The sequence below is a fragment of the Temnothorax nylanderi genome, unplaced genomic scaffold, assembly GCF_030848795.1.
Source record: "Temnothorax nylanderi isolate EJ_2023f unplaced genomic scaffold, tnyl_v1.0 TNYL_tig0015_pilon, whole genome shotgun sequence".
Taxonomy (NCBI): domain Eukaryota; kingdom Metazoa; phylum Arthropoda; class Insecta; order Hymenoptera; family Formicidae; genus Temnothorax; species Temnothorax nylanderi.
The window spans coordinates 1,039,677-1,065,468 of record NW_027249077.1 but is presented as its reverse complement, the minus strand read 5'-3'; the positions used below and the strand labels follow the sequence as shown (position 1 = coordinate 1,065,468).

Here is a 25,792-nt window from a genome sequence, read left to right as displayed (position 1 = left end):
CCGGCGTTTTCGCTCGCTCGCTCGCGAAGTCGTCGCGAAGCAATATGCATCGTCGTGAATGTGCAAGTAGCTCGCGGATGCTGAGTATAACGCGCGACGAATCGGAAAAAATCAAACATTGCCGGAAACGGTAGTGTCGATGATCGAACGCCGTCGCACGCATGATAATTGCTGAAATTAATGCGACAGTCTCGATTCGATTAATGCTAAATTTGGTCGTCGCTCGATAGCGCAGAGAGAATTTACTCGCGTCCAATTAAAGAGGGGTATCTCGAAACAGCAATCCCTCGAAAAAATGCAACCCCGCTCTTGGTGCGACAATTAACGCCTGGAGAGAACTTCTTGAATTGCGCGACCTGCGAATTAATGGAGCATTTACATTCCCGGGGAAAATGCGAGAAGTAAATGAAATTGCGGAATCAATTGCACGCGAAATTTCGAGCCAGGGAAATCGGGATTAAATGGCCAGCACAGCTGATTGATTAATCATTAGGCGAACGCTTAACGATCGACCGTGCTCTCTTTCTCTTTTAAAAAGTAATCGAGAAATAAGAAGTATCGTAAAAGCTACGAGAGTAAAGAGTTATAGAACGAATCCTGTGCAATCAGCGTAAAAACATTTAATTAACAAAGTTAAAGACACAGACGGAAGATAAATGCAAATGTTATCTTCATTGCATTCGTCGCATTATATTTTAAACCTTGATGTATATTAAGATACGGATTTTTTTTTATAATTACGAGTAAAAGCTGCCAATACGCTCAACGTATGTCTGCGTTTGGGGGCTAATACGGTGACGTATCCTGTCGAGCACGGTGCCGCCTCTCGGAGAGAAAAATTTCCTTTTATCGAGGCAATCCTCTTAAAGACAGGATTTAAATTCATCCGCCTGTACATCCGGCTTTCAAGAGTTGGATCTTCGAGACCCTCTCGTGTATCCTCGCTTTCCAAAATTAATAAAATAAACGTTCTTTCCACTCTCGTCCTAATACTGAAACTTTTATTTCATATATTTGTACGGAATTTTCAATGATATTTATCTCTCGCGCTGTCGGAGACTTTTTCTCATACATACGAATCGGGAAAACGGTCCGTTGCATCACGACCGTCGCGAATGCACTCGCGTCATTGCGGATGGCTTTAGCGATTATACGCGCGGGTGTAATCGTTACGCGGGCGAAGCCGACGATACGGGCGTGATCTCGACCTCGCGCGAGGCTAACAATTCGCGCGACTCTCTCGATTCCGCAGAGCGCTCGACGACGAGGAGCGTGACGACGAGACCCGATCCGACCGATAATGGATGGAGGTGAACGCGCGAGTGTATTTCGCGGAGTAAGCACCGACGGCGAGCGACGAGCAAGACGGCTTTGCATAATCCGCCGCGCGCCGGTCCGCCTCCTCGTCGAGGGAGAAGAAGCGGAGGACGAGATGATTCCACGCGGCGCGACGAGGATCGCGTTTTTACGACGGCCGATCGCGCGATCGGCTGTCCCTCGATAGAGAAGAACGAGGACAGGGGAATCCCGCAGAGAAGATCTGGTCGCGTGGCACGGAAGAACTCTCGTCGTCGATTCCGCCGAGACTGAAAAATCGCGGACTGGTTGCCGCTACTCTGGGAGGGATCACGGTTTCTTTCCACTTTCTTTTTTTTTTCTTTTGCTCTCTTCGCTCCCTTTTAACGGCGTCGCGCGCGCGATGCGGACTACCAGGGGGAAGGAAGTGCATCTCGTCGAAACCGGAGCAAGGTGATTAATCACCCCGCCGCTGCGGATGCATTGACCAGTCGATGCAGCTGCACCCGCGTGCCGCGACTCGCCCACGCAAATCCTCTCGGTCGTCTCGTAGCCGATCGGCGCGCGATCGGACGAGAGTGGATGAGGATTACACGGCGTAGGTGAGACGTCCTATTCGTCGCGAGAACATCGAGAGATGAGAAGCGGCACGGAATCGCCGGAATCGCGGCTCAGTCGCCGCGATCGGTCACGGATTCTCGCGTTGATCTCGAGGAAACGCCGTGACTAAACGTTATCGGGATGATTAATAGTTTTTCGCGAGAAACGATGCAGCGACGATATCGATGTTACAGTGTATCGGGGCTTGAGACGCGGGTTTAAAGGCTACGTCAGCGAAATCGACCGCTGCGTTCGTGGCAAGTAGCGATTTCTCCTTTATATAAAAACGGTAGAATATTATTTATCCGAAATTAAAACGTGACACCCAAAAAGAAGGACTTGCGAGAAATTGGAACAGTGAGAGGAATTATATTAATAAATTTAAAGTAACGGGATTCTCTCTCTGCACTGATTAAAGGAGCAACGCTAGGAGAGAAAATGAGAAATTAGTTTTCTACCGGTTGGAAAGTTGATAGTTGATATAGATACCGGCACGGAATATTTTCGATAGAGGAGCACGGGAATGGTTTGGGGGTGTCCGGCGTGATCGCGGGACTTCATGTCGCTTTGAAAAGAATAGCGTGTCGGTGCAGTGTTGCACATCGGTCCATCGGTAACAGCTGCATCATGGACGCGCGCGGCGTCGTGTCGCATCGTCTCGCGTCAGCAAAAATTCACTGGCGCGAGGGGCTTACTTATTGTGCACCGGCGTGACCTTTTCCCCGCCGTTTTATATCCCGGTCGCGTAAGCTCCGGCGATGTGCGGGGTTTATCATACGATTTAATAGCGTTCTGGAAGGTTATTGGTCCGTACAAACTTGGAGCGTCACGAGGGACGTGGAGAGGAGCCCCCAGCTCTTGCTCTCTCTATCTTTCCTCTTCTATGGATCCTTTCATTTTACGCTCGGCGATCGATCGAAGAATTTAATCTGCAGAGAAAGAGCAAAGCCGTCGCTTTCTCTCTCCCTTCCTCCCTCTCTCTCTCTCTCTCTTTCTTTCTCTCTTTCCGTTATCAATAGCGACCGCTGATTTTCCGCTCCGCGACTATCGACGATAACGCGCTCTCGCGATGATCGTTAAGTTATTACAATATTTATCATCTGCACTGACGCGCCATAAATATTTTAAAGCATTATAATCCCAACGCGGATAAAAAGAAGAGCTTTAAATTAGCTTTAAATTAAACTTTCATGGATTAAATTAAACTTCCATGGATTAAAATCAATTTTAAAGTTTTAAATTTCGCTACAATAAACGTAGAACCCATAAAATTAAATCTCTGATTTTAGAATAGATTATGGTTCGGAAGATATTATGATTCAGAGCTGAACTGAAAGAGAAAAATCAGCGGTTATGTGACAACTGTGATAAAAATATCGGTGAAATCTCCGCGAAGATTACGCGTTCGACCTGATGCCGATTAAAGCAAATGTCAGGTATCGACCTTTACAGAATGGAATATCGAATTCCGCGTTGTGGCTCCGTTACTGACCTTCGCAACCTTCGCAACCTTCACACCCACGACGATTTTTGCATGGTGCAATTTTTGCAACGCATCCTCAGCATTTACCGGGGGATCGCGAGCGTCCCCCTGATGCATCCTAAATTCGTGCATAAGGTTTCTGCATGCGTGCCTGCACGTTAATTTAAATTAATCGTCGCTGCGGCGACAATTGATTTAATGCGTGGCTCAATCCGGCCTCTGACACGTTCGCGCGCGATGAGTTACGGTAATTCGCGCGCAAGACAGAATCCATTTACAATGGAGACATTTACAGAGTAGATACACACGCGCGTGATTGCGCGTGGGCGTTTAATGCACATCGGGGCTTTTGTGTTTCTCCGCTCTATCTGCGCGCATTATCGCCGCGCGCTGTGCGATTTTTCCCCGCGTAGATCGCGATTTCTCCATTCCACGTAAAATCACGGCGATCATGCTCGCGATAACCCGAGCATGTAAAATAAGATTAATGTTCGCAACACGTGACAAGAACATACCGTATCGCACACTCCGTTTTCGCTCGTCAATTAAAATTAATCCAGAATCGATAATGACACTGCAATGTTCTCTGATAAATGCAGCGCACAATGGACAGAGTTCTTTTCTACTCGCTGCACAATGACGAATAAAATTTTTTTTTATTTGACTTCACTGTGCGAAATGAGCAAGATTTAATACGCAAATGAATATATATGTCCAATGAATTTCACAATATTACAATTCGACTCACTGATACGCGATTATTTCTCTGTACGACAGGTTTATCCGGCTATTCCCGGCTTACGTGAGAAAAATATGGCTGCGTCGTTTTTTTTATATAAAGAAAATTCGTAATTAAAATTTGGAGGCACGTTTCGGACCTCACGCGCGCGAGAGATAATTCGAACATGCGAACGTGCGACGCGTTCGTAAATCGTGATGGGTGTGTGGCGAAAAGTAAACGAAAGACATGCGACGCCTGTATATATGTACACCTGTGTGGGCGATAAATTTCCGATTCACGATGCTGCAGATTGCGCTTGTATGGCTGAGCGTATATATTCCTCCGCCAAAGTACTTTCCACTTTCCTCTCGCCCAGCTTATGGAAAAAGTTTAGTTTCCGTGACGATAATCGTCGTTTTGATTTTTCGCGTGCGTGACGATGAGAGAGGAAAGCGACGTGCAATTCGAACGAATAGCAACTTAAGTGACAAGCCAATTTCCCGGAAATACGATCGCTCGCGACGTGATGCGACAGGGATTTTCCTTTGTGTTTCAATGGAAGACCTGTAAGTTGCTAATTGCGGTTAATTAGAGCTGTATAATTCGTAAAAGAGCAAAGTGAAGTAATTAGTAAATATGTAGGTGCTACAAACGGGACAAATTGCGGAATTTCCGAGATTTAATCTGATGAAGCTGTTGCAAGGACATTTGACGGTAATATTTACCGCGCGAAATGTTTCTCGCGCGAAAAGGGAATTTCGGAAATACGAAAATACTGTTCCGTTGTATTCCGGCTCTCGTTTGCGAATTCGTTTGTGGTCGCGACGAGGCGCCGGTGAATGTTCGACGATGGCCGATCGACATCGATAAACTCGTAATTAAAGACCATTCACAACGGCGGATCCGACGCGCTTTGGCGAATCTACGGTACACCGTCAATCTTTGCTCTCCTCGCAAAAATTCGCGCGCCGCGCGTTGCAATGGGTTTCCGATTGAGTATAATTGAACGTGACGTCGAGTAGCGTTTCCCGATATTAAACGAACACGCAAACGAATATCATTCACGGTTATTACATCGACGTCGAATACAATCGAAGCGACGTCGCGCGCATCGAAATGCTGTATACGTACGCGGATAACAGCATCCTGGGACCGCGGAAGATATACTCTGCGCGCATTACGAGGAAAAGTAGGTAATTATAACAAAGTCAAATGAACAATACGCGGAATGTTCGCGCAAGAACGGCTGTTTGATTCTCCGATTTCCGTCGAGCATCCGTAACTCTCGGATTCTCGCACCTGTGAATTGTCGCGAGATAGAGAGACCTCGTGAATTTTTAATAAAATTAACTCGCGACGATCGACGACCCGCGGGAGAGTCGTTTGCCGGCGATTTATCCGCGTCCAAGGTTGTCATTTAATTCTGATCGATTGCGAAGCCACGCGGAAGCGAGCGCCCGTTTTCATTCGCGCATAAGAAGAACGGATCCCTCCATCGTCGTTTTCGTGGCGCGATTGCGGTCGTACCCTTCGCGCGGCGCGAATGGAGAGGTCGCCGTAGAAGAGACATAGGTAGTCGTAAGATCCTCTTCTCTCGTAGCGGTACAGGGATCAAAACTTTTCAGCCAGCCAGAGTCAGCCGGCGTCTCATAATTTATTCCTGCGCGAGCGAGAAGGGGGGGGGAGAGAGAGAGAGAGAGAGAGAGAGAGAGAGAGGAGAGAGAGAGAGAGAGAGAGAGAGAGAGAGAGAGAGAGAGAGAGACGCTTTGTAGAAACCTGCCACCGAGTATAAAGAGAAGAGAGATTTTTCTTTCTCTCTCTTTGCGTCCCCTTTTTTATATCCTCTCACTGCCTGCGTCACAAATCTTACAAACGAGCCGGGACATATTACTCCGGCCTGTCTGTTCGTTCGCTCTTTCTTACGCGTCTCTCATTTTTCTTCCCCCTAACTACCGTGGCACATCGCGGCCGCGATTCGCGACATTTATCGTCAAGAGAGAATAAATATTTAATATATGACCAAACATAGTTGAACGTCGGATCGCAATAACCGTGAACAATAATTTAATCCTAGGACGGAGATATACGAGAGTTATGCGCTAGGAATTACAGGCTGGCTACGTGGAACGTCGCACGTGGATTAAAAGAGGGTTGCGAGAGAAAGAGAAACGTGATGCATGTTTTTTAAATTAACGATCGATGGACCGATGGAATTCCGCCGCGGGTGTTGCGGAAAATACAACGTTTCTGCCGGCGTCACGTGCTCGGCGTAATTAATGTTCGATCGATCGATCCCTAGTCGCGCTAGATAGACACGCTGCACCGATTGCGCTTCATGGAGATCGGAAATAAATCGTTCGCGATAAAAGCGAGCGATTTCCGTTCACTCACGGCGCGAACAATGTGCCCCGACGTGAAAACGCGACTCGCAATCAATTCTGGACAAACTGTATAAACAATGCGTCAACGTAAATCTGCAAAACTCACGATAACCGATTGACAAGTAGCGTATCTCTCTTATAGCTTTGAACCGTTACGTAACAGACAATTATTCATATTACGTAAATCTAGGATATTGATTAATGAAGAGGATTACTCGACATTGGTTGCGATATGAGACACGTGAACATTTTTCTAAAGAAAATGCAATTACTGCAGCGTGAAAGAGTTCGAAATGCCAACTCGCGCTAACGACCGTCGTCAGAATCAAATACCGTATTCAAAACGGGACCAATTGAACGGAATCGATCCTCGGACGATCAACGTCCGTATCCGTGATTGGGCCTAGATGTGTCGCGTCTGCGATGTATCGCCTAATAAGATCCGAAGATCTTCTAGAGCGAATCGCTTGACGAAATCTCTTGTCGAACGTTTTAAAGCGCGCGCGCCGATCGCACGATGAAATCCCGTGAATCAAAATCGTTGGTTAATCCGACGGTAATTACGGGTAAATTCAATCGAATTAATGGCCGTGCCGCCAGTGCGTCGCGTGAGTTATCGGCCGGCTGCTGCCAGGGACATGAGGCTGGACTTCGTGACCCGATATTGCGTCGTCGGTCCCGATATTGGCAGCGGCAGCAGCACTTCGGAATCTCGGAACGAGAGGAACAATAGCCGGCGCGACGCGCGAGTCGCGCTATCTTTGACGTCGCCGATCTCTCTGGCCGGCAGAATTCCATCGCCTCGGATTGCGAAAAATATATTTGTCTTCAAGATTGCCCTTAAAAGTCGCAAAAGCCGCGTATAATCATGAAATAAACACTTTTATTATATCTTAGCAGTGATATAATTAGCGCAAGTATTAATTACTCGCCTATTTTGCAAAAATTCATATATAATATTAATAATGAAATAATAATAATGCGATAAAAAAGAAATTATAAAATAGATAACTGATCAAACGCGCGCGGCGGAATATTTCGAGAAATCGTGTCACGCTTTGCATGCCGATGGACGCCGTATTTTTTTTTGACACCTCGGACGGGCCATAAGGCACATTCTGCGTCCGATTTTATTTCCGTTTCGTTACGGACAGCACGGATAATAACGGTCGGACGGTGCATTCCTCGACCGCGGGCGCGTGGAGGAGCGCGTTGAATTTTTGCATCGTGCCGCGCGCGAAGTGACGTCGCATCGTCGACGGCATCGCTAATGGACTGCGACGTTTTTACAGGCGGAGTTAAAAGCCCCGACCCGTAACAGTGACGTTTTGCATGCGCACTATTTATACTTGTGCACTATTAGCCGGCCCGATACGATAAGACACGGGTTGTGGACGGGTGAGAAAGACGTTGGAAATGCGAATCGCGTTCGCGCAAAAGCGCATCGACAATGACAGCGATCAAAAAAATATAAATCCCAAGATATATGTACGAGAAATCTTTTATCTTTCGTGCTACCATTTAATTTATTTTTCAAAAAAATTAACGTAACACAAGAGATTAATAATTGAGAAAAGCCTGATATAGTTCACGTGAATTATCTCTTTCGAGACTTGATCACGAAAAGGTATCCACTAAAATTTTAAGCAGCTCGGCATTCGAGATTATGTTTTTTTTTGTCGAGAACTTACGCTCGATGCGTTTCAGTGGAAAAAAAACCATGGAGTAAATTTTTTCTTTCTCTATCCGTATAACAGAATTTATTCGGAAAAGAAAGATTTTTCTCTCTCTTAAAAATATACGTGTAACATTTCTGCTTCCGAGTCCGCATTAAAATTTTTATTATTCGTATAATATTTTCCAACAAGCGGATCACCGAGTATCTCGTGAATTTAACTCGACTCGGGAGGAACAATCGCGAAATAAATAAACGTGGCTTTCGTAGTTAAAGCGATTCCTTCGTGTCTAGGCAAGAGGAAGCGGAAAAACGCGGTCGCGCGATTCCGTGCCGACTTCGAGATGTTTCATCAGGGCACAATGTTCTCCGAAACACTCTGAGAATTCTTTTCGTAGGACAGGTCTTTCGGACGACGAAATAAGATCTGTGCCACGTAGACGGTGGTGAGGAAGCCAAGAAGGAGCGAGATAACTCGACGACGACAACGACGACGTATGACCCAGATGTATAGGAAACAATCGCGGGCAAAAACGACAATAATGACGACGCTGGAGATAAGTGCGGAATCCCGACAATAAATATGTAAGACTGATACCGTGACCCCCGAGGAAAGGATAACACTGCCCATGTAGGAAGGAGATAGCGACGCATCGATCGCGCGCGCCAAATATCCTCCGTTGTTCTCTCCCGCGTGGAGGAGACGCTCGTTTCCCGAGAAACTTCGCTCCGTGTACCTTCCCGCGAAGACAGAGCACTTCGAGGACACCTGGGATACTTCGAATATCGACTAGCTAGCGAACGAAGAGGAGAGGCATGGAAATCGCGAGCAGCTCCACCGATCGTGACTCCGTGAAGATCCCCGCGACGCCGTGACGCGCGAGTTCCTAGGCGAGGAAAGTGGCCGACGAAGATACGAAGAAGAGATGTCACTGAATCACAGATATTACGTAAGTAATTTGGATCTGTTCTCAGGAGAGTAAAACGCGGGAAAGGATATAAGATACCGTAACAACGAAACTTGTGACTTGTTATGTCCGGCATTTAAATTAAAGCTGTTATGAAAACGAGGAAAACTGAATAAAGAGAAGGTTTCTGTGTGAATTCCAAATTCAAATGTTGATTTGGAAGATAAGCCGTTTTCTTTCGCGCTCGTGAGACACGCCCCGATTCGCGCGTCGTTGTATTCATTCTTAACGCGAGTAAAAGTTTTTAGTCGCGAGAGCACCGCTGAGGAAGCACTCGTTGTTGTAAACTTTAAAGTCGGTTAGTGGGCGCGTCGCGTTGGGCTCGCGCGCGTCGAAGATGAAGAGATCAATATTAAAGTGAAATTTAACCGGGAGATGCAATCGCGATTATCGCGAATTCAAGCAGCCTCGATCGATTAATCATGAAAATATTACATTCGTCATGAATACGTTGCAATTACGAATAGAGGTACATTGAACTATTTTCGGAGTAAGAGAACTCCGCTTCTCCCTCTGTCGCGCCACAAATTACGTTGCCCCAGTTAATAAAGTATGCCGAGATTACACGGCTGTTTCGCGCCACTCCTACAATGCGGCGTACTTGACGACAAATTCGAATCTCCACCGCAGTACGGTGGTGGTTATTGTTCGGAATGGCCGTAGCCAGAACGTAACAGATAAGCGTTGGACCTCGTAGGCCAACCGGCAGCCCTGCCGCTTGGATATCGACCGCCGCTGTCTCCTATCCTTCCTGTGTATCTCCCGTGGTGCAACTGCGTCCGAGAAATTAAAGCTATCCGTTTTAAAATCCCTTCACCCTCGTCGTAATATGTCTAAACGGGAAACGTATCTCGCGCGCTCGGATAATTACGAACAATTCAAGTAGCTTTTTCTTCGTTTACGTTTTGTGTTACGGAGCTTTTCCCTGAATTTCTGCAGAATGTACCGTCAAGGTGTATCTTGTATCATTATATAATCAATCCACGTACACGTCTTGCGTAACCGATACGTTCGTCACGCCAAGCGTTGCGAACCGATGACGTTCGATTTTTTTTCCTCGACGCAACATCGGAAGTATCGCTCATATGCCGAGTCAGCCACGTCTGCGGCCAAGTGGAGTGAGATTATTTATGCATGTATGCATCTTGTATATCGATTCTTTCGCGCCAACACGACGTATATTATTATTATTACCTTCCCGTGCTTGACGAGGAGACGTAGCGCGCATCAAGAGCAGCTGCATCGACGGGGTTGGCATGCGGGCGGACGTATAAAATATAGCGGTAAAAGTGTCGCTGACACGTTAGAAAAATCGCTACTGCAGCCGAAGGAATAAATTATCGATATACAGGGACACGTCTCTCGTTCCCTCCCTTAAGTCATCGCGCGGCCGACCGAGCTCGGGAAGTTAAAGCGGACCGCGCCGAACTTTTCTTGAGAGATAGGCATCGATGTCGATCGAATTTTACGGCTTTTCGCGTCTGTCTTGCTCGCAGGGCCCCTTAAGAGAGCCACGGATACGTCGGGACAATTATCATCGTGACGACAAGGAAATTCGCTAGAAGTTTGATCAGCGGAGTTGGGATTAGGACTGATTGCACGGACCGATCATTCGAAAAATGTTTTCTGAACGAAAGAATTTTAGAGTAGATTAGCGGAACAGTTTTCTGTAAAGTTATCGCAAAGTATCTTCGCCTCATTCTATTAGAAAATGATTAATTGCAACATGAGGAAATAACATTAAAAATAGCTTAAGAGCTAATAATTGAGAAGTAATTTAAATGACAGAATTAAACGGACGAAAGACTCTAGGTAAGAAATAACAAGATAGAAGGATTTTATGTCATGTGTCTCTGTTTAAAGTAGGTTTCGCCATTAGCAGTCCGTCTATTAGAAACGAACAACAGCGGTAATAGGTTCCACTCTTTTAAGACTCGCAGTGTTCCGCGAATTCTGCAGCGAGGACATCAAAGCCATTATTGTTAGCTGGCAAGAATACTTAGCACTTAGCAACGAACAAAGGTTCCAGACATCAAAGACTTTGTTGGGAGGTAATGAAAAATTATTGCATAGGATAGTTACATAAACACACGTATACACATACAGACTGTTTAGAACATCTCCTTTAAACCATAGAGATATTGGCAGCAATATAGTTCTTCGGCAGGGATGCCAAGAAATTTTAAGTTACAAGCGATTGAAAATTAATCGTTTCGCCGAATTAAGGTCTGAAGATGCAGACGACCAGTTGAAGTATTAATTCCTACGGAGATATATTAAATCGTAGAGCACGCGAGATATCAAGAAGTTTTACGTTACGAACGATTGAAAATTAAACGTTTCGCTGAGTTAAGATCTGAAACTGTAGACGACCAATTAAAATATTAATATCTGCAGAAGTATATAAGTCTTACAATTAGTACGCAGGAATATTGCTAATATGGTCAAGGACAGCGCCTCGACATTTCTCGTCGACGGCGAACGCATGCCAGTTTCGCGCGTATGGGTGTGACCATACCGATATTTCGCCCGCGAAATCCAGGTGATCGGTGCAGAACGATGCAGGTTCGCCACATGTTTATTCATAGACGCGGTTGTTCGGCTACCACGTGCGACGCAGACGCTCGTTACACACGCGTGCAAACCTGCTCTGTGTTGCACACGCGCGACAATCCGCTGCTCCGATCGTGCTGCATTGTTCTTTTGCTCTGTCGGGCCGAGATGCTCTAAAGGCGGCGTGAATCATCTCCTATTCGTAGACGAGGGTGCGCACTGGGCATCAGAAATGCCTCTAATAATCATTAGACCCCGAAATATCATGTTTACGCTAATATATATCACGATTGTATGTACAGCACGGAAAATAAGCGACCGAAGATTGGTATTTGACAAGCCTTAGATTTTATAAAGTCACGTGTAAAAGATACGAGATTCGAGGCACAATATACATGTCAAATATACAGTAATGTGTTTTTCCTAGGCGTACATTGTCCTTTTTTCCATACATTTCCTTTCCATACGTGCTTCTCATTTCGTGATGAATAATCGTGATGTATAAATATCCAGACACATGAGTAAAGTGCATTATTTAAGCCGTCAAATTTACGTGCGTACGTGTTTACGCACGCACGTTGGAGCCGCGGACAAGATTGCCCGCCGTTGACGTCCGTCGTCGCGTTTGTTGCACTCGCGAAAGCTCGCAAAAGCCTACTCTTGGGCCGCCGCTTTTTTTAGTCCTCTCGATTTTTCCCGTCCGCAGGCTGATTGACGCGCGCATCGCATCAACACCCTGCCTTCGCGATACCTTTTCCGACGATCGCGACGCAACGTCAGTGACTTCTCTCGAAATGACACGACGCGGGACGGCGCGGCGGCGCGGCGGGCGCAAATATAGATTCGCAAATTGATTCACGTGTGCCGGCACGTAGATCCGCATTAACCCATTTTCCTTTGCGCACGCCCCCGCGTGTGCCATCGTTCTTTTTCGATAGAAACGTTTCGCGAGCTTTAACAAGCTTTCTGCAAGCAATCGAATGCGCTTCACATTTACTACAAAGTATGAATTTTTAGCGGGAAAAAAATATTTCTACGTTTCCATCCGATAGAGCGTTAGTATTTCTTGTCGAGCTGGCAGTATGAATGCTTGATGCTATTTTGGATAGCTAAAATCACGAAGCTAAGGATAAAAAGTGATACGAGAAATTGTCGCGATCAAAATGAAGAAACCACATTGTATTTAGATAAATATTTTTTATTACCGTTTCCTTCAGGATGATCGTTGAGACACGCGATATCCTGCGATCAAACGGTCCGTGGATCAATGGCGAATTTGAAGCGAGAGACGATCGCCACCGTGTACGTAGCCCTCGAAGGGTATTATGGTCGATTGATCGAGTTCTAACGGGATTAAGTGCCGCCACAATAGAGGGTTGAATTATCAATATCGCTACGTGGCACGTAGCTGGTCGAGGGGGTTCGCGAGGAACTCGATCAGAATTCCGCGCGAATTTACGAGGACGAATTATATCGGGACTTCCGATGGCGAGTGGATCTAACGACGTTAGCCCGTCGTGCGCGAACTTTCATCGTTACCGTCAATGTGTCACGACCGTCACGACGGTGTCTACGATGTTATCGTAATAAATACTGCACGCCACAGAGCACGGGATACAGTACCGCTAATGAAATGTTCAGCTAACACGCACCGGGGACTTGACGTGTGGGTCAACGATGGGTTTTACCTTTACGCCGCCGTTAATGGCTATTAGGCTGATCGTGTTGTGGCAATCAGAGTTCACGACTTAATATTCTGTCACAATTCACCAAAACGCGTCAAGGATATCGAGTTCCCGAAACTATTCACGCGATACATTCTCCGAAGAAGCCGGGAAATTGTATTAAATTTCGACCAAAGTGTTATATTATCTCCATCGTTGTAGATAGTAGAAGATACACGACTGTTGAAAAAAAAGGAACTCTCGCTTTTCCCATGGAAAAATTATTGAATTATTATCATGAGTGCTTTGACGAATATGAGCATTGAGGACGACCCATGCCAGTCCTGTTATCGTAACGAACCCTTGACGAAAACGTGGGATTTAATAGGGTTCGAGACTAATGCGACGGGCCGATAATACGGTTGGGAAATTTTGTTTGGGTCAACAACGCGTTACGCCGTATTTATGCGGCATTAATGGCTATTAGACCGATCGCGCCACAACGATCGATCGGCCGACGAAAACAGGATATTTAATATTCCGTCATAATCTTGCCGCAACGTAAAGCGTATTATTATCCAACTTCAAATAATATTATAAACGAAAAAATAACGTCCCTTTATTTAAATTTCGTTTAAAATATCATTAAAGTGACGATAATGAGATCTCTACATAATGAATTAACAACTAGCAAGAACAATCTTTAGGATGTGATAGAAAAAATATCTCGGCAGAGGAGAACACGCGTACGAGGATTGAAATTTGCGTAAAATCCGTGGTGGATACGGCGCGATGTTGCGTTTCGATGAAGGGGTGGCAGTGGTGCAGAAAGGAGGCCGAGGAGGGTGTGGGCCGTACTGCCAAAACCTGCGACCTAGATACCGATCGACCCACCGACACACATTAGAGGAGCCGAAGAGGGGGGGAGGGAGAGAGGAGAAAGAGAGGGAAGGACGTAACGGAGTGAAAGGGGGAGAAAGACTGGATGCAGAAAATGCGACAAAAAGGCAACGAAAGAAAGAAAGACGCATCGCGAAAACCGAAGGAGAGAAGATTCATTTCTGTAGTGTTCTGTGTGTTCCGCGCTAGAGTACATCTCTCTTTAGAGCTACCTCCCCCCCTTTTCCTCGTGCCTTCTCTCTTTTTCGATAACGCGCACTCGATGCGGTTTATAGGGTGTCCGATGCATTACGCTGACGCGTGTGCAAGCGCGAAGATGCGGATGCGTGTTATCAGACCGGCTTATACTTTTGTGGAGCAGCGATGCATTTTACTTCGAGTGCAGAGCGGTGAAACTGAAGTGCACTTAAACACGCCGTTATATCCGCGGGCAGCTCTCTCTCTCCCTCTCTTCTTTCCGCATCTTACGCGATGCTTACGCGGTGTTTACAACGGCCTCGAGAATGCGGGACGCACGCAAAAGTATTATCTTTTGTCGGATTAATTGATAGGCTTTCAAGCGGCAAAAATTGCGAGGATTTATCGCTTAAATTTTCTACAATCGTATGTATGAATAACAACTTGTTTGAAATAAATTATTCTTAACTCGTTTATGAAGAAATAAAAATGATTTTTTTAATTTCTTTACTTCAAAGTAATATCTCATCACAAAATTATTTTTGATATTTTTCTAGATTGCCAATAATTACATCTAACCGTGTTGGGTGTAGAAAGTACGATTGTCCATTACGGACGGCGATGACGTTGATAGCAGCGGTTTCGAATCAGTCGTCGTTGCGGTAAACTTAACCCGTACAAGTTTGTGGGACAATCCGTTTATGCATATTACCATTCTAAAGATGGTACTGGAATTATAGGACTTCGTGCCTTATAAAATTTAACATTATTACGCCAAAGTTCAAGATTACGTGCTTCCTACCTAACTGCGGTGTCATCGCTCACGCAATCAAGATATCGATTCGCTCGCCGAGTTACACAATAGTTCTGTATTTTTACATTTAAAGCATAATGAAATACAGCCAAGCGTGGTACAAGGAATGAATAAATATATGAGATGCAATTGAAGTTTTAATATGAGGCTGAAACTTGAACGGACAGATGAAACCGTGATAGATAAACGTCGTCAGATGAATCTTCGTATAGGTGTGAAAGCGAGGAAAGAGTAAGCTACCGGAAAGAAGTGCACAAGCAACGCGGGATATAGCGCATCTCGAGCAAGATCGAAGACCTTTCTCGTTCGTGGAGAGGAGAACAAAAGCTTGTTTTTCGAACTTATTTATCAACGTCCGTGAGAGCGAAGAAGGACGCTCGCTCGCTCGTATGACGGAGTGGTCGTAGTGGGACGCAAAACTCACGTAGAAGAATGGTATCGCTTCTTATCGTTGTTATTAAGGGACGGAAGAGGAGTTCGTCGAGTTGGCGCAACGATCATTAAAAATGTACCCCACGCGGTAAACGCGCGCGAGCTGATCTTTCTCGAGGCATGGATAATGTACGAGGGAAAATACTTGGCGCGAGTCATCGCGTCGTAAACCGACCCGTTTAATTAGCGTCATAATTTCGCTCGTGGATTGTGTACGCCTGGGCCGTTTGTAAAATATCACCGGGAGCGGTTGGCTCCCGGCCAGAGCGGAATAATGTAACAGAAGCGGGTTCCTGCAATGAAAGAGGTATCGAAACACGCGGATATAATCGAAAGAGACGAAGGACATGGCAATAAACTCGTTGATTTGTTTTCGAGAGCGTGTCGAAAATAAGTTTATTAAAGTGATTTATTTTAAGCGGAGCGTATTTGAATTCGTCTATAAGCGTTCGCTCGAAAATCTAAAGGTAGTCTGAACTAATTCCCTTGGAGAGCCAAAGGGACATTCGGCCGGCGCGCAGGATTAAGTAAGGACGAAACGTGAATGCACCGGAGCGGAGAGGAGACAGCTTCCCCCTGTCGAGTCCACGTTGGCGTGGATGTGATGCATGTAGTTTATACCAGGCTATTTATGCTTATGAGCAAGTTTCCATAAAGGTAAAAGGAAATTCGGATTGCGCTCCGGATTAGGAGCAGAAATCCGGGCAGTCTCGCAGTCCGGAGAGAGACCAGTCTCCCTCATCGAATCCGCTCTGCGATAAAATGGAATATATCGCTTTATCGAAACGTTGTGTAAATCGAAAGAGGAACGATATCGCTTATCGTCTTTAATTAAGATTGATGGCCTGTACGTGCGATAAAGGGAGAAAGCGCGGCCGTCATTTTCTAATCGAGAAGTTAGATAAACAAGCACGAGTAAACGCGTGCATCGAGAGAGATATTCTTCATCGCTCGCTCGCCAACTCCATCATCGTCGGACGCGATCCGATAGCGGGGTGAGACGGCGAAAGCGGCCGAATGACAATCAATAATAATCGACGTCGCGTCGGCGAAGCGCGGAAGTAAAGCCCGGGGAAAGTTCGGTCTTTTCCTCGCTCGCTCGGGAAAAACGTATCGGTTTTCAGGCTAACTCGATTCGACTCCCGAGACGAGATTGCAGCCGGCGTAACTGGGTTAAGCGACGGGGACCGAGGGGGACTGAATATCCACAGAATTATACGACCCTTGCATCTCGTAACATTCGCATCCCCGCACTTTTCTGTCAAGCAGCTCGCGGAAACAAACGAAGGGGTCTGGCGATGGCAACTTTCGGATTCAGAAGGATGTCGAAGGCTGGCACAGTCTGAAAGAGTACCGAGCCCACCGCGAGGAACCGAAAGCTTTTGTAAATTATACACACTGAACTATTCTGCGGATTTAATCAAACTTTCTCCTCCGGGGGATTAACCGGATTAAAACTCGAAACGTCGCGTCGCCGACGACACTCGTCCAGCCCTACTCCTTATCGTTTTCGCGACGACGCAAGAACGAGGAAGTTCCCGGGATATCTTGGTCCAATTAAATCTAGACAATGTCCAGATTATCGCGGCTCGCGGGCGCTCGTTACCGTACTTCGGAGAGGAAGACAAGGAAAACGACCCGCTGTTACGAGCAGTCAATTTTTGAACGGCAAGTTCGATAAAACAGCTTTTATGATAATGTGAGAAATGTAATTTAATAAAATAATTTATTGCAATAAAGAAAGTTTACGTTTAATTTGCCTTAATTTATATTCCTCATTTACTTTCATTTATCATAACGAAGAAGAGAAATTATTAAAGAAATAAAAATCGCACGACGTTTAAGCTACTTCTTACAAAAACATCTGTTAGTCCGTTTATCATATTCATTTTTGCATCAAAGATGTCGAGAGTAGGTATTCCTTTGGCGTTCTCTCTGAAAATCACGTCCGCGCGCAGCCTGCGCATAAAATAGAAGGGGGCGGACTCCCCGAGGCGGATTGTTATCGTCTCCTTGTTCGAGGAGAGCTTAGAATAAGACCCTTCGAAAAAGTTCGCGAGGAGATCGGATTGCGAGGGCGGCGCTCTACGTAGTCTCGCTGAATGCGTTGGAGATGCGGTCATACCGGCTGTAAAGTAACGAGGTTCGTGCATATGGAGAGAGGCAAAAGGATTCTCTATGGTCCGGTACGCGCGCGCAAAAGCCGGGACGTGATTTATGAAACAATTTCCCTTCTCCAAGAAAGCCCGACGAGATTCAGGTCTTAAACTCATCCGAGCCAGTTCAACGGTCCTTCACATGCGTGCCCTTTTTAAATTCCGTCGCAAATGTTTGCTCCGCAAGACGTGGATTCGCCGGCAAAGAGACGAGGTCGCGGATCCGAGCTCCCCGAGGCTCGTCGAGGTAAACTTGCGTTTACCGAGGCGCCGAATGCTCATACCGAGCAATGCCAGAATCGCATTTCGCTTTTTCTACATGGATCTCATATTATATTTCCTCGACGTTTCTCCTCTCGCACGTAACGTGTACGTCAATTTTATACGATCGCAAAATTGCCGATCGAAAAATCTGTTATTATGCACTCTGACAACCCGGATACGACTCTGACAAACGGCTAATGCCTCTCGCGATACGATCGACGTTCCGTATTGTTGCGACATTAATGCACGGCGCTTGGGAACAAGCTGTACAACGCTGAATGCCCGCGTATAGAAATAACTCTTCCGCAGATCTTCATTGTGCGGTAACGAGACGTCTCTCCGCGGCGGAAGGAGAGATATACAGTCGTAAAACGGAGTTACTTGTACTTTACTAGAACCCAACGGCGCCGAGCAGGTGGTAAGACGCGATATTACCGTACGCTTGGGGCAAGTAATTAGTATGAGATAGGTAATCGAATATATGAAGCACCAATATATAAAGCACTTATAATATCGTATTATAACTTATCCGATAATCTCCGAGGATTACTCGACCGCCTCGGAGCCTATTGTACACATTATACGCTAATTAATTTAATAATTTTGACGAAGTTTATAAGTAAATTGATTAGGTTTAATATAAGAAAAAAAATCAATTTTTTTCCAATTCTCTATTACTTGTATCTGCGGCACGAAGTGTCGTAAATACAACACTCGTTTTATCGAAAGCGTTTTCGTTCCGCTCGTTAAATTGCAACAGAAATCGAATTCGCTCCAGAAACGTCGAATCCACAAAACTGTCGAACCTATAGGTATACACAGGCGACGCGTCGTGTTCCTGTTTTGCATTTTCAATGGAATGGTACGCCGTTTTCCCGGCAACGAGCGACGCATTGCGCAACGGATATTTTCCAGCGGCACGACATTCCTCGAAAGAAATTAAAGTCAACGGCGAAAAATGGAATCGTCGAACGCGATGCCCTTGCTGGACCGTCTATTGTTGCCCGATACTATCGAGAAACGCGAGTTGCAAGCTTGTTGTTACAACGTGTCCCCGTGATACACTTTTTCCAATGTGTGCCAGTGTCGCGAGCTTGTTTCCGGAAGGAAATTAAATGTGTGGACGAAGAATGTGAATTCAACGAGATCCCGACACGATTTCGACGGAGAAAAACACGAAAGAGTCGATATCTTTCTTACAGGTTTTTCTCGGAGTTTTACAATTACTTTATTTCTCACTTTTCTAGGTCAAAAATAGACAATGACCATGGCGATAAATTGTAAGAGAATTGTACAAACGACGTGTAGAGATGTTCTGTGATTGTATAGTTAACGATTTAAGAGAGAGAGTCAGAGTCGTTGAAGAAGATAGGAAGGCTGAAGAGGTTGGAGTCGTCGTACGATTTCATTGAGTTTCCGGTTGTAAAAACGGCAGGCCGATCGATCGGCGACGACGAGGGTATCAAGTGATGACCCGAATAACCTGCCGATTGAATTTGGCCGTCATTATTTATTTAGGTGGATCCCATCGGCCGAGCAATCTCGAGACACTTGAGAGGGACGACGAAAGGAGAAGGACGGGTATATACGTCGGGATCTCGCTGAGATACGGGCGAGGCAATGATCGATTTTAATTTCCGCCTGTTGGAGGAAATAAATTGCGCCTGTCTGTATGCAGAGAGATAAATCGAGAGCCGGTGCTCGCGCGTGTGTGTACGTGCCATTCTGTACTGTCACGCTAAATGTACAAAGTGGCGAGTACGTGAATGGTCAAATTACTCGAACGGCACGCGTTAGAATGGCTCGCAGGCTCGGAAGCTGGATGAATACGTCGCTTACTATTAGTCCGCAAAAATGTCGGTGCAGGGATGGCATTGTGAAATTCGTTCGATAAGCGAGCAGTATCAACATTTTAATGAACGGCGCGGTTTCGGACAGTAATTATTTTAACTTAATTAATACAGATCCCTTATTATGTAACGTTGTTTTAAATATTTCCTCATCTTATTAACGTTAGAGATGGTAAAGTATCTAAAAAAAAAGATATGAAATTATGTTATATCTCCCCTGTTTTTTCATGATTCAAAATCGATTGCTATTGCCGTCGCAAATGGATACGTTATTAGATTTATTTGAAACGCAACGATGCGATTTATTCGTTCACTGATTGGCTTTACCGTCGTATAACGAGATTATTTCCAACGAAGACTTCTCTCGCAACGGCTGATATTTTGCAGAGAGGGGTTGGAACACTTCCACTCGAAAAGGGGGCGCGGACGTTTGTTCTAAAGCGAAATCAGGACGGGCGATCAGAATGGAGTCATCAGTGAAGGGCAGCCGGGAACGCGAAGGGTACTTTATCACGTGGAACAAGCGGCGGCGCGATCAGTGTAATTTTTAATTTAATCTCAACAGCGCATACAAAAAGCGGGATTGCTTCTGCGATATATGTTTTATCGATCTACAACTGAATATCGCTTCGCGACTTATGAAAATACGCAATGCACCATATCTTCCAATACTTTTGGATTCTGAATTGAAAATTGGATTCTGAATATTTTTCCGTTGGTGGACTACAGATGCAACATAACACGAAATAATGTTAACCAAAATTTCTATGAGAATAAAAGAGAAGTGAAAATCTGAGATATTAGTTTTCATTTCCCCTTTCTTTATTGTAAGAAATATCCGTTTTGTCGTTCGTGTTTTCATTTCCTGCATTTTTTAGATGGTCGTATTTATCAAGCGCATCCTGTAATTTTATCGAGAATTGCGATCTCTCTTCTATTTCAATACAACGTAAACGGTTTTTTTTTGCGGAAAAAAATCGGAGCGCGGCGATTGAAGCGGTCACGAAGGAAATTGATGAGAGCAAAGATGAAAGGACGAGAAGGAGAGAGTGGACAAAGGAGGGAAAGGACAAAAAGGGGCGAGTGAAATAAAAGAAGAAGCTGTCGAGTAGAACACCGCGATGTGACCGAATTAATTATCGGTTTTTGCCGCGACCTCGCCCACTCCGCATTTTTTTGTCGGCGAGCGCATTTGTATCTCTTCTCCGTCCTACCTTCCGTCTTTCGCAGCAAACGCACGAGTCGCGTTTAACCCAGAAAGGCTACATACCAAACGAAGTGCTCGGTGCAACTCCTCTTCCCTACCCGCCGGGCATTTCTCATTCTACCCCCGCTGTTTTTCGCGCTTCGATTTTTCCTGTTTTCCTCCCTACTTCGTACGAAATACTGCCTTTTTTATCCACGCTTTAGATACCCTCGTCTTCTCAGAGCCTAGCAATTAATCCTTGACAATACCATATTTTACATATTTTTAGTGAAGGTTTATCTCTGAGTAAAAGGGAAAGGAGAATAATATTTCAACGTCGTGGCTTTTATTACGCGTAAGAAATCGTGCATGTGTGCTCGATTCAAGGATATCTCGAGGACAGCGGTAACTTCAACGAAAATAATGAAGCAATTAAGGATTAGTAATAAGTCAGTCGTCACCATGAACAACTGACCTACCGGAAAAAGAATGTTCCTTTTTTTTTTCACGAAGCGTATTTTACACGGGACCATCGCTCGCATCGTCGATAAATGCCGGCGCGCTCGATTATTACGCGTCTCTGCTTTCGCCCACGGCGTTAATTCATTTGACCGTGGTTCTCGATTTTCCATCTTCGAAAATGCGCCGGCCGACCAGCCGCCCGCCCGGCGCTACTTCACTCAATTTATTCCACCATGAACGAAAATATTTTTGCCTGTCGCCGCGAGCTGCACGAAAAGTGCGAACCGTTTCAATAACTAAATTAAAACGCACGCACCTTTGAGGCAACCAATAGCTTTCAAACGAAATTTGGACTGTTTTAAAAGGCATCAAGAGGTTGAAAGATCTAAGTATCCGGAAATCTAATGCTATTTTAGGATCTAAAGATATAGTTATTTATCGTATTTCTTTATGAGAAAGAGATCGTTTCAATTACTTAACATATTTATGGTTCAGTTATGGACAAATATTAATTATGTATCGAAAATGTTGTTTCACGAAATTAATCTATTGCCTTCGTATTGTTTCGTCCTTGAATTGCATTACGGAAACCTAAGAGGATTTCTCGTGAGAAATAGCACGGCGGCCAGATATCGAAAATATTGGAAATCGTAAATCACTCGCAAAAACGGGCAACTCATTAATAAAAGACGCTTATACCGGGGTGAGGAAGTGGCGTCCGCTACTGTGGTGGAAGCCCGAAACTGGTAAGGTACCAAGTCACGAGTACCAAGGAACAATACACCTAGAAATTCCGACACGTTCTCCATTCGAGCTAATCAAAGGGGGCTCGCTCGTCTTGTCTGAAAAATGTCGTGAACCCGTCGAAGCACTGTGCCTGTCGTCAGTAGTCGCGGATCCGTACACGAAATCGCGATTAAGCCGGCAAATGCACTGAGAAAAATCTCTCGGAAAAAGTTAACACAATATTGTAGACCTTATTTTGTCAGATAAGTAACTTTAAATTGTAATGTAATAGAAAATATGAAATACGCCGATTAACTACAATTTTGTAGCAAATTTATTTTGTCACATGCAAACACAAAAACTGTGATTCTGTGAAACAAACGCGCGAATTATTATTGTAATATTTTACAGTCTTAAGCAGTTTGTCAATTGATTTCAGACAATCTGAGAATAATTTTTTAGAACAATTTTTTAGACTCATTTACTACAATTTATCCCTGTCCCTATTTGTACTATTATTTGTAGAAGAGATCTTCACAATTGTACTATCTGATGCTACACTTTTTTCTGAGTGTGACAACGCGGACTCGTGATTGGAAACGATTCGCAATGCCTGAATAAATTAGATTTCGTTGAGCAAGCGGTCATTGATCGATGTATAGTGCTGCAATTTGTTCTAATTTAAAAAAAAATCACCTATTGTAAAAAAAAATATTTGTTCGATGTGCATATATGATTTTTCGGGTGTTGTGTTAGTTTTAGTTTAAGAGAAGTCGGTAACCCCCCCCCCCCAATTGTCCTTGTAGTGCAAAAATCATCTTATCTTCGTAAATAATAATAAATGGAAACTCTTGGAACTAATCAAAACTTGGAATAGTTAGCGGCGCGCATTTAATATTGTCCAACCGAGATCAAAGCCCCCTTACTTCCTTTAATGTGCCGTAGCTTACGGCTATAATCGCACTGTGTGCGCGCATATGCATATAACAGTGCCAGCGCGCATACCGAAGCGGGCGCGTATGTTATCCATCCGTAATAGCGGGTTGCGAGCCAGACCGAGAGCTTTGTGGCCAAACAGGAAACAGGCCACACCGCTGAATACTCCGTATGAATCTCCTCGTGCCTCTTCGCCTCCCCCTCGCTCCATTCATTTCTCCCCGTATCTATACTCTAATAACTCGAGTAAAAAACGCTCGGACGACCCGATCGGGATTGAGCGAGGCCTGACGACGCACAGTGTATCTTTTTCCCAATCTAGCGGGACAAAAGTATTCTATTCAAAAGTATTCGCGGAAAAAAAATTTGCTGATACAGCAAACATTTAGCTATTGTGGCAACCTTCGTTAGTAATTTTATACCCAGTAAAAAATTTGTTGAGAAGACCAATCAAAAATAACAAATATTTATTACTGTTTTCGTTTATGGCGAGACAATAAAGAAATATTTTAAACAAAATGCGATAAGTATTAAATTAATTAATAAATCCCAACAGACAAATGTCAATCTACTAAAAATAGACATAATAGTAATAATTAATATTCGCTACAAATCCGTGGGTGGTGTATCTATTTCAAGGCTGAAATATAAAAAAGTGATTGCTAGTCTTTCGAATCAAGTTTTATTTTGTGTTTTTGCACGTTTCTACACACGTGCGGCGTGTACGATTAATAATGCGTAACGATGCGTAACACGATCTCGTTAAAACTCTAGATGTCATAACGCTGCGAGCACAAATCCCAATAAAATATCTCGCTGAATATAAATAAAAACGAGGATATATCTTGTTAAACGGAACTGTACTGGGCGAAATGATTGATTAATTTAACTGTTTAAATAGTTTCTGAGATTTGATAGGACGATATTATTTGCACTAACATTGCGAGAACTCGATCACTGCTTTGTCGTGGTCCTCATAAGGGTGGGACGCTAACGCTTAAGCGAATTTCCCTCAAGTGCGACGACAATCCACCCCTAGCTTGGCGAACCGATCTTTCGTGATTGCATCGGGGCGAACATTGGTGAGACGGCTTTAGTTTCCGCTCAATGCGAACGTCGACTCGGTTGCTCGCTAACCAGCAGAACGTTTTAAGGGATTTCCGTAGTATTTACCGTTAAGTTACTATGGCGCGCGAGAGGTATGGAACGCAACGCGCACTATCGGTCTCGGTTACGCTAAGCTGTTTGCATCTACTTCATTGGATCTGCGTCTGCACTTCCAAATGCAGTTAGGTTAATTATCTACGTTACACGTCAGCCGGGAATTGGAGCGTCGTATGTACGGTCGAAGTGGAAACCGTAATCCCTGAAATAACACATTTTCGAGAGTAAATGGAAAATTTGTGGAACCGCACGTTCCGTGGGTCGGTGTAGAAAGCAAAAAATAATAAAGAAAAAGTCTGGGAATCTCTTTTCTTTGGAAGGACCGCGCCAGCTGCGATAAAGACGCCAAGTACGTTTATAACTTCGGGCATTAAAGCGCGATCATAAATATCGAGCTAATGCGATAATTGCGACACGCAGGTAGACAAAAGGGGCTCTAAGCTCCGTCTTGATTGGTCAATTTGTCCAAATAGGTGCTTTCCCCGGACGTGGGCTTCTTATTTTCACACGAAACCGCCCCGGAGCGGAGGAGGGTAAGCTACGGAATAGCGGCAATTAGAATTGTCGGACCTTTTTTCGTAGAAAGCCGGCGTCTCGCTCTCGCGTCTCTTTCGGATGTGCATCCCACCGCCCACGGCGCGGTATGATTGAACACCGGTCCATTTAGGGGATTTAGGAATCGGACCGTTACACACGCCGCTCGAGAAAGGGAAGAAACCTGTTCCCTCCGCTCGTGATGTTTTATTGAACTTGATATTAATGCCGCCCGGCGCGTATCGTTTCCGAGATTAGGCGGGATTATGTAAAGCGACACGAACGATTGTACCTCTTTATATATTTATACACGTGAGGCTTCTATTAATATTTTACACCAAATTTATAAAAATTATATTGTTCGTGTGTATCAGATAACGTGTGCCGTTTGATGGATCCGACGCGACGTTCAAATCACTGTATTTTATATATCAACAAATATAATAATTAATATTAACGCTACATTCGCCGACGATGCAACTCCTGTCTTCTGTATGAATTTGAGTAAAAGACGTCGCTTTTAGTGTAAGCTGCTGTGACAGAGACGCGGAAGTCGGTCGAATCGATGGCTGCCTCGCTCATTTCGATGACGAAGCGTCAGCTGTACTTAACATGAAAACTCTGCAGTGCAATGTAGCAAATATCGCGGTATATAACACGATATCGTGGAGGCACGCGCTGGAAACGTGATCTGAGAACGATTCGAGAACGTTTTTTCTCTTTGGGGGTCCTCCCGTGTTTTCCTAAACTCCTTCGGAGTGTCACCAAAACGACAGATTTAGCGCTCGTACGTTGCAAGATATCTTTGATATTTATTTAACTGCCTCCTCGCGGGAACCTAAGAGCTAAT

The 25,792-nt window shown here is 44.8% G+C and overlaps 2 protein-coding genes across 6 annotated transcripts in view; one reads left to right on the top strand and one right to left on the bottom strand.

Annotated features, from left to right (window-relative positions):
* LOC139768262 (mediator of RNA polymerase II transcription subunit 20-like) overlaps positions 1–25,792 on the bottom strand; it is a 79,415-nt gene that overhangs the window by 12,192 nt on the left and 41,431 nt on the right. The gene's annotated exons all lie outside the window — the stretch shown is intronic.
* LOC139768259 (facilitated trehalose transporter Tret1-2 homolog) overlaps positions 1–25,792 on the top strand; it is a 65,152-nt gene that overhangs the window by 611 nt on the left and 38,749 nt on the right. Inside the window, exons 1-2 of one of the 5 annotated variants that reach the window (XM_071698273.1) lie at positions 1,432–1,898; positions 8,560–9,106. The exons of 1 other annotated variant lie outside the window; for it this stretch is intronic. In XM_071698273.1, coding sequence (XP_071554374.1) covers positions 9,083–9,106 — 24 coding nt within the window. In that variant the 5' untranslated portion in view covers positions 1,432–1,898; positions 8,560–9,082. Of the gene's footprint in view, positions 1–1,431; positions 1,899–5,822; positions 9,107–25,792 lie in introns of those variants that run through there. 3 more of the 5 variants (XM_071698272.1, XM_071698271.1, XM_071698270.1) reach the window with 3 other exon arrangements.